General features: G+C 37.4%; 1 protein-coding gene and 1 long non-coding RNA gene across 2 annotated transcripts in view; one reads left to right on the forward strand and one right to left on the reverse strand.

The window, feature by feature from the left end:
- Nucleotides 1-792: 792 nt before the first annotated feature.
- LOC100452262 (olfactory receptor 2L13) overlaps nucleotides 793-9477 on the reverse strand; it is a 66499-nt gene continuing 57814 nt past the window's right edge. Inside the window, 1 exon segment of the mRNA XM_063724198.1 lies at nucleotides 793-2591. Coding sequence (XP_063580268.1) covers nucleotides 1635-2573 — 939 coding nt within the window. The 5' untranslated portion in view covers nucleotides 2574-2591 and the 3' untranslated portion in view covers nucleotides 793-1634.
- On the forward strand, nucleotides 6386-8860 carry LOC129060730 (uncharacterized). The gene is made up of 2 exons (XR_008527631.1): nucleotides 6386-6560; nucleotides 8167-8860. It is a non-coding gene; the product is annotated as an uncharacterized LOC129060730 (long non-coding RNA).

Genomic DNA, 9477 nt, shown 5'->3' on the forward strand with positions numbered 1-9477 from the left:
TGAGTTATGTTTACCGATTATGTGGGAATCAGATTGATAGTCATAAGCTATGTAAATCAGAACTTTCCAGAAGTGAGAAATGGTCTGTGATAAGGTTCAGATGGGCAAGGAAATAGAGGGCTATAGAGGAAGACAGGAGGTCTAGAGTGACTGTGGTACTGAGTGTGAGTGATAGAAACAGGTAAAGGGAGACATAATGCAAGCTTTTAAAGCACGGGGATATGAGTTTCATGTTCCAAAATTTAGATAATCCAACAGGAATCATAGATTATAGAATGACAAGATCAAATGTATGTTTAGGGAAATAACTCAAATGGCAATGAGTACACTATATTCTCAGTAAGAAATGGACTCAAGAGATGAAAACACATAAGGCAGTAAGAAACTAGAAAAAGATATTGGGAGCTTGAATTTGGGCAGCAAATAAAAGGGATATATTAATACAAGTCTCAATTTTTTTTCCACAAAAATCAGAACCCCTCTATAACTCCAACTATTGATAGACTTGAAGTCACTTAAGTGAATTAGTAAAACAACCATAGTAAAACTTTTGTTAAACACAACTTTCCATATAGTAACATAGGATTTCATCGTGTGCAAAGTCATATATATATTTTCCACATCAAAGCTGAAGCCTGAGGTCCCAGTTTCCATTTTATTTATTTATTTATTTATTTATTTTTTATTTATTTATTTATTATTATTATACTTTAGGTTTTAGGCACATGTTGTCTCTACCCCGTCACTGTCTCCGTGCCTTTATATAAATAATTTCTTTAAGTACACCTTTGATAAAGTTGTATATATAAAGATTTTATTAATTTGTATGTATACATAAATGTGGGTTTTTTTATATTCATATTCAAGTTATTTAATCAGTATTTTTATGAAATCAGCAAAATCATAAGTCAGATAAGCTCTCCCTGAATAGTTTTATTAAAGGAGTTAGGATAAACTGGACTTCAAATGTTAATTACAATAAATATGCATATGCTAAAAATGAGCCAACAGATAAAGAAACACATAAACACTACCTTAGCATGTGCATTTTACTTGTTAATTTTCAGTTCATCAGCAATATTGTATATAACAGAAATATGTTTGTATACACCATACATGCACATACACACGCATATATAACTTCTGAAAACTATTGATTGGGGATGCTCTAACGCTGTGCTGTCCAACACTATAGACACTGACTACTGGGCACTTGAAATGTGTTTTGTCCAAGCTGCACTGCACTCTATAAAACAAACACAAGACTTTGAAGACTTAGAATGCAAACAGAGTAAAAGGCAATATTAACAAATTTGTATTATTACATGAAGAAATTCTATGTAAATATATAAGTATAAACATTATCAAGTTAATAGTAACATGTACAAACATGTACTATAATATATTGCATATAATTTATTGAAATAGTATGCTATGTAATTAACATCAATGTTGTTAATATTAATATTAATGATAACATTGTTTTGAATTAAATATATTATTTAAATTTGACTGCTTAAATGTACCTATTAGAAAATTTTAAATTACGTTGTATTTCTATTGGACAGCCCTGCTCTAGGGTGTTCGAATCAACTTGGAAAGAGGAAATACAAAGGGAGTGGGGACGGCCATGATTATTCTTTCAGGAAAGAGAATATCCCAAACACTCTCCTCATGGCCCCCAGGACTTCCTTATTCCTCAGGCTGTAGATAATGGGATTGAGCATGGGGGTAAGGATGGTGTAGAAGACTGCCAGGATCTTGTCTTCAGCTGGTGAGCGGAGATTCCTGGGCCGAAGATAGGTGTAGACAAAAGGTGTATAGTAAAAGATCACTACAGTTAAATGTGTTGAAATGGTGGTGAAGGCCTTGTTTCTTCCCTCCTTTGAGCTCATATGATAGACAGCAAATAGGACTCGGCCATAGGAAGAAGTGATGCCAATGAAAGGGAAAAGGAGATAGAGGCTTGTACTTAAAAAAACCATATATTCATAGACCCAAGTATCTGTACAGGCAATAAGCAACATGGCTGGGACATCGCAGAAGAAATGGTCAATGGCCCTAGTCCTGCAGTAGGGAATATGGAGGGCAAAGGCTGTGTGTGCCAAGGAGTTGATGGAACCTAGTGTCCAAGAGCCTACGATCATCTTCACACACATCGTTTTACTCATGCGGATAGGATAATGGAGAGGGTGGCAGATGGCCAAATAACGGTCGTAGGCCATGGAGGCCAGGAGCAAGCCTTCAGAACACGCCATGGTCAGGAAGAAGAAGCTTTGCACACCACATCCCAGGAAGGAGATGCCTTTCTAGCGGGACAGGAAGTTGTACGCCATCTTGGGGACGGTGGTGGAGATGTACATCAGGTCCATGAGGGAGAGCTGGCTGAGAAGAAAGTACATCGGTGTGTGGAGACGATGATCCACGTGGATGAGGTGAATCATGGCCGAGTTACCCACCGAGGTCAGAAAGAATATGAGGATGATAAGGCACAAGAGAAATATTCCAGTTTGATTTGGGGGAAGCAGACCCAACAAAATGAAATCATGTGAAGTGTGATTCCATTTCTCCATGAAAACTTTCTGCTGTAACTGTTGAAAGAGAAACAAAAGCAAAGCACAAAACATGAATTAAAACACAATAGAAAAACAAAAAGGAACTGACTTTATCAATGTTTGTTTAGAATGAGTTGTTTCTCCACTAACACTGCAGGTTTTTTTAAATCAATTTCTATATCTGAAGCATATGGAGATTAGAGAGGATATTCACTTTCTGTTCTTATAGTTTGATTTTCATTACTGTAGATGACAGCAGAGTCAAGCAGCTGCAAATCTATTCAACTGGAAAAGCCAGTGTGAGCAGCAGAACAATTGTAATTTATGGCTTAAGCATGTCTTCCAATTTAATTAGATAGAACAACACAATTAAATGTTAATAATTGAGAATAAAGAAATCAAGCAAACAAAAATAAATAATTTTCCCTTCCTGGAAAGTTTGTCTAGATTTTTATGCCTAGGTTTTTCCTTGGGAATTTTTATTTATGACTTTTAGAATCTCTCTTTTTCTCTTTACACCACCCCAAATCTGGCAGTTTGTTTTTTCCTTCATGCAGTTTCCCAGGTATGCATAAACTATAATTACATTTCTAACATCTGTGTGACTTCTTCCTTTACCTGGGCTTGGAGTGAGAGGTCATGTTTTGTGTGTGCTCTTCTGTCTGAGGCAGACACTGATGTCACATCCTGCCCAGCATATTGATTTGGTTAATCATCTTGGGTTATTGATTTTTCAACTTTTGCTGTTCAAAAGCAAATCATAGTTTGTTGCAATTATTCACATTTAGGAACTTAAACTCAACTGTTACTTCGTATAACCTTGGGTAGCATAAATACAATTGTGAAAGAGAGCCTGCCACAGAAAAAAAAAATGGAAATTCATTTCTATAGCTGTCTAAGGAACAAACACTAACAATGAAAAGTTGGGAACATGACAGGTGCACAGTAGCATTGGACTTGGATGCCAAATGGGATCACAGGCACTCTCTGCTTCTTATAGTGCTTTAGAAATAAAAACTGATCAGAAAAAAACATATGAAAACCATCATCATGATACATTCATTTCCTCAAAAAGTGTTCACTGAATTTATGTTTTATGACTACTGCTAGCTACTGATGTGCTTTGAAAACACAAAGGATTTTAGAATATGTAATTAAAATTGAGTTAATTATACAAACAATAGACCAACAAACTCAAACATACAGTGTGATGTTATGTAGTGATTATGATTCTATAGAAAAATAAAAAAGCAGAGAGATCACTGGATTCAACAAAGGAATTCAAAAAGTACTCCAAATGACTTTTCTAATTTCCAGGGTATGTATGATAAAGATTGATTTTGTAACTAATGTGGCTTCATTCTATCAGCAAGAACTATCCTAGTAATTTAGTTCCAAGCAAATATTTGATTAATTTTATCAGATTAATGTGTTGAGAGCCTTCTATGCAGTAGTCACTGAGTGACGCAGCAGATATAGAATGATTCATCAGGTGCTGTCCCATCCCCAAGTGGGCGACCAACTGTCCTGATGTGCCCAGGCCTTAGGGGATGCCCAACATGTCCTGGAAATTGGAAAAGCCTTTTGGAGTGCTTTCTGAATTCCTTTGTTTAATCCAGGTTTAAATCCAGGGGAAGAAAGCTGCCAGCATGATGCCATGAGGTGTATCCAATACCGAGCCCTGAACAAGCTGACTTGGTTCTAGGTTTATGTGTTCCATCCTGGAGTTGTTTTGAAGAGAGACATTTTGATTCTTTGTTGCATAGACTATAGCTCAGAGTGTTATAAAGATTGTTTTATGGCAGTTACTACAATAACGATTTTGTTTCCAAAAATGGAAAAGTGGCATGTTGTTAGGCAATGGAAGAGAATAGCTACTTTTAGGATCCTGTGAACCTGGGACTTGAAGCTTTTAGGTCATGGGATATTGGAGTTTGAGTTTAGGATCTATTTCCATTGATGTCCAGCAGCTTTCCTTGTTAGACATGGGACCTTATTTCATGCACCAGAATTACATGAAGCATCACTCTGTCGGTTACATTATAGCTGGGAAAATATTGTTACTGTGGCTATCAGGTGAGTCTAAGATTAGTGACTGCCTTGGCCATTCTTGTTGACTTAAAGAATGACACTGAGGCAAAATTGATACAGAAAGTTTATTTGGGCCAAGGTTGAGGGCTGCAGCCCAGAAACACTTCTGTGGCAAGTAACCTGGAGAACAAGAAAAGACCCAAGTTTTTAAGGTAAAGAAAGAGAGGAATCAGGAGAGGGGACAAATTCTAAAGTTATTTGTCAGCAAGTCTCACTGGTTTCAGAAACAACATTGACCAGTGACCGGTTATGCATTATTTAACTATAGGATATGTGGTTTAGGGGATTGATAGGTTAATTCATGGTTAGTTGCCACAAGTCAGTCCAGAGCCCCCATAGCACATAGATTCAAGAGATGATTACCTAGCTCAAGAAAGAGTGAGATGTGACTGCGGCCACATTTCAATCTTTCTGGGCCTGATAATTTAAAGGGGGCTACTTATTCCTCAGATAAAAAGTTTATTTTCTTTCTCATTCTAAAAGATATGTTGCTGAAATTTATAGAGTTAAAAAACACCTCATTTCACAGGAACTAACAATGTAAGTGTAGCAAGTGTAGGGTCCTGAATTTATTTTGCAAAAGTTACAATTAGTGAACACTTCTTAAAACTCTTATAGACAATCAGCAGGAGACCAATAGCAAATTGTCATAGACTCAGCTACCTCAATCTCAACAATGTATGCACAACTATAAAGAGAATTCACAGTTCTGTGTGTTCAGCACATAGTAGGTCCTTAGTAATTGTCACTGTCCTTTGCCCATTCCCTGTGTTAACCATGGAGAGCCCTCACGCCCTGAGAAAATGTTTTTACTAATGTCACATTGTTTGAGAGCTGCACATAGTGCAACTCTAACAAGTTCATGTTACCTTCTTTTACATTTTTAGTTCACTCTTCTTTTTCATTTTTTTTTTTTTTGAGACAGAGTCTCACTGTGTTGCCCAGGCTGGAGTGCAGTGGCCTGATTTTGGCTCACTGCAAGCTCCGCCTCCCGGGTTCACGCCATTCTCCTGCCTCAGCCTCCCGTGTAGCTGGGACTACAGGCGCCGGCCACCTCGCCCGGCTAATTTTTTTTTTTTTTTTTGTATTTTCAGTAGAGACGGAGTTTCACTGTGTTAGCCAGGATGGTCTCGATCCCCTGACCTTGTGATCTGCCCACCTCGGCCTCCCAAAGTGCTGGGATTACAGGCGTGAGCCACCGCGCCCAGCCTTCCTTTTCAATTTGTTATGGAACTGTCTATTCCCTGTGCTGCAGAGAGTTTCCTGATGATAGGAAAACATTTCCAAAACAGCTTTCTAGGATAAAGCCAACCCAAATCAACTCAATTCAGTTATATTACTATAACTCACTTTGCCCGAAGTTCTTCAGTTTATATAGTGGTAGAAAAAGCAGCTTTATGGCCAGGCGCGGTGGCTCAGGTGTGTAAGCCCAGCACTTTGGGAGGCCAAGGCGGGTGGATCACGAGGTCAGGAGTTCGGGACCAGCCTGGCCAATATGGTGACACCCCGTCTCTACTAAAAACACAAAAATTAGCCAGGCGTGGTGGCATGGGCCTGTAATCCCATCCACTCGGGAGGCTGAGGCAGAAGAATCACTTGAACCTGGGAGGCAGAGGTTGCAGTGAGCTGAGATCGCGACCCTGCACTCCAGCCTGGGTGACACAGTGAGACTCCATCTCAAAAAAAAAAAAAAAAAAAAAAAAAGCAGCAGCTTTACAGTGACATCATAATCTGAAAACATTCCAATTCCATATAATTATTTAAAACATGTAAACATCAAACTATGTTCTGATAGTCTATCAGGCTATCAATAACATTATATCACTGATCAATAGGCCCTGCATTAAACCAAAACTCTTTCTGAAGTGAGAATCTCTTCTTTATCTACCAAAATTCATGAGGAAGAAACACCAGGTAACACTTTATAATATTCATTCCTTACAGCTCCCACAGCTAGTCATTGTCTTTATGGTGAAATCAGAAAACAACTTCACCAGCTCTTGTGAAATATTATCCTGTTTGCATATGTAGTGTTTAGATAAAATCTCTTCCTTTCCTCTTACCTTGTTTCAGTGAGAACAGAATAAGGCATTTTACACTGAAGTCCCTCAGGTTCTACCATTGAAAGACAGAAGGATGAATGGCTATATTTTACACACAGAACCTTAAGTCACCAACCCTTAGATATTCCTCTTTCTCCTCTAATTGATCTCCAGTGTCCAAGTCCACGGGGGCCAAAACCTTGGTCACTTCACTTGACTTTGCTGATTTGGGGATGAACTCAAATTCTGAACTTAAAGCAAATCAACCAACCCAATCAACTTTGCTGCATTCAGCTGCTACCCAGATTCAGACTAAAGAGGGGTGTATTTAATATTCCAGTACATGATTTCAGAGCTATAGAAGATGTTAAATTATGTTTATGGAAATTCTCTCATCATGTAAGTTAGAGAATTCAGAATTAAAAAAGTGCGGGGACCACTTACAAGTACTCGACTCAGTAATAGCAGAACTAGTCCCAAGGATAGTTTCCTGTCCACTGTCTAGTGAGTTTCCAGGGGAAATGATTGATGATTGTGACTAAATTAAATTATACTATGATAAAACACTTTCTTCTACTTGTTAAGTGGGGGTAGATAATTGATACATGAAAATATTTATCCATTTAGCTATTCTACTAAAGTGAAAGTTGACTCAGTGATAATGTGATAAAATGAGCATTTAGAGTCAGAGAGAATAGTCTAGTCTGACAGCTGTGCCACTAATTAGGAAGCTGAGTTGGGAAAATTACTTAAGATTTCAGCCTGTTACTAATCTTTACAACTGGACTAATTTGAGGGACATTCTAATAATTAAATACAATGATATATGCCAAATGTTTACATAGAGTCTGTTGCAGAAGAAGGGCTGAATCAACTGTAGAATCTCTTATCCTCTTTAATCCATACATTGGTTAACTAGAAAAGTGCACATTTTTGGGGGGTTATATTGTTCTTTATTTATCTTTGAAGACACTAACTGTACTATATTTTATGTCAGAAATTAGAAATAATACTATAAAATTAATATCCATGTTCTTTGTTTTTTTCCTTTAATTTTTTAGAATTATTATGATTATCTAATGGTTGCATATATTCATGAGGTACATGTGATGTTTCAATACAGGCATTCAATGTGTAATGAGCAAATCAGGGTATTTGGGGTATCTATTACCTCAAGCATTTATTACTTTTTTCTGTTAGAAACGTTCCAATTCCACTTTTAGTTATTTTGAAATATACAATAAATTATTGTTAACTGTAGTCATCCTGTTGTGCTACTACATTCTAAATCTTATTCATCCTAACTGTATTTTTGAGCCCATTAATCATCTCCAGTTTATTCCCCACTCTACTGTACTCTGCCAAGCCTCTGGTAACAGTCATTCTACTATATTTATTATTTTTTAATTTTTAATTTTAGTTCCCACATATGAGCAAGAATGCTCAAAGTTTGTCTTTCTGTGCCTTGCTTATTTCAGGTAATATAATGGATAATGAAAATTTAGTAGATACATAGAACACTATTCAACCATAAAAAAAAAGAGTGAAATCCTTTCATTTGCAACAACATGGATGGAACTGGAACTAAAGTAATGCTGGATTCTTGAATTATCTTGGCACCCTTTGTCCTAGGAGATGATGAGATGAGACTCTATAAATACTGGATGCAAATACGATGAAGTACGAAACTGGACAAAGCTATTCTAGTGCTTTAAATAAGAAGAGTGGACCAGTTATGATCACATACAGATTTTTTATTGCTCTTGTTAGTCTTTGATTGGTAACTTCTATGTTTTTCCCTGCTGCAATGTGGTGCTGCTTGCATTTACCTGGCTAAACTCAAACCCAGGTAAAACTCATTCTCAGCCTGTTACCATCCCTGTAAGATCCATACACAGCAATGAAACGTGACTTGAGGAAAGCTCAATATATGATGATGCATCTCACCTCAAATTTATGACAATACATCTCAGATTTATGAATACAAATCTCATGGCCCTTTTGCCACGTCACAGTATGTTCTTGTTCTCTGCAGACTTTCTCTAAAAACCAGTGATCCATGCCTCCTCCTGCTTTCCCCAAACCTCACCCCACTTCCACATCTCTTAGACTCCTCTGGGAAAAATAAACAAACCTGTTAATAAAACAATCAGATTTCAAACTTTTCTTCCATGAACTGTATCAGCCTCCTTCATTCTGTACCATATACTCAGCCTTGTTTCCTGTGACAGTGTGTGAAGTGACTGTGCTCCTGCCTAAACCCACCCTCTACTTTTGCACAAGGCTCAGCCCCTCTCAGCATCTCCTCTTTACATTTCCATTTCCATCTTCATCTGCACAGAAACATAAATTCTTTAGAGGAAAATATGGCTGTCAAAGATTAAATCATACTCCTTGGAGGCTCTGACCAAAGATTGAGCATCTTTTTCTTTCTGCAGAGATGGAAGTTACTTATTATCAAGTTGGAGTGGTGATGGATATTATAGACGAGCGGTTTCAGTAGGTGCGATCAATTTAAAAAAAATCCAGGATGTAATGAATTACTCTGTGATGGTGTCTCCATGAAGCCTGGGAGCTTATAATGAGTTGAGAGATTCTTTACAATTTCTTAGTGACAATAAAGTTTTTGTTTAACCAGTGTAACCCTTCTAAGAAGACTGTGAGGCAGGTATAATTTGTGAAAGTCTGTTTTATAGACCAGAATGTGGTGTACTTTGATGAATGTGTATTCTAATGTTGTTGAATGGAGTAGTCCACAGATGTGAAATAGATCCAGTTGGTTGACGGTG

The sequence above is a fragment of the Pongo abelii genome, chromosome 1, assembly GCF_028885655.2.
Source record: "Pongo abelii isolate AG06213 chromosome 1, NHGRI_mPonAbe1-v2.0_pri, whole genome shotgun sequence".
Classification (NCBI taxonomy): domain Eukaryota; kingdom Metazoa; phylum Chordata; class Mammalia; order Primates; family Hominidae; genus Pongo; species Pongo abelii.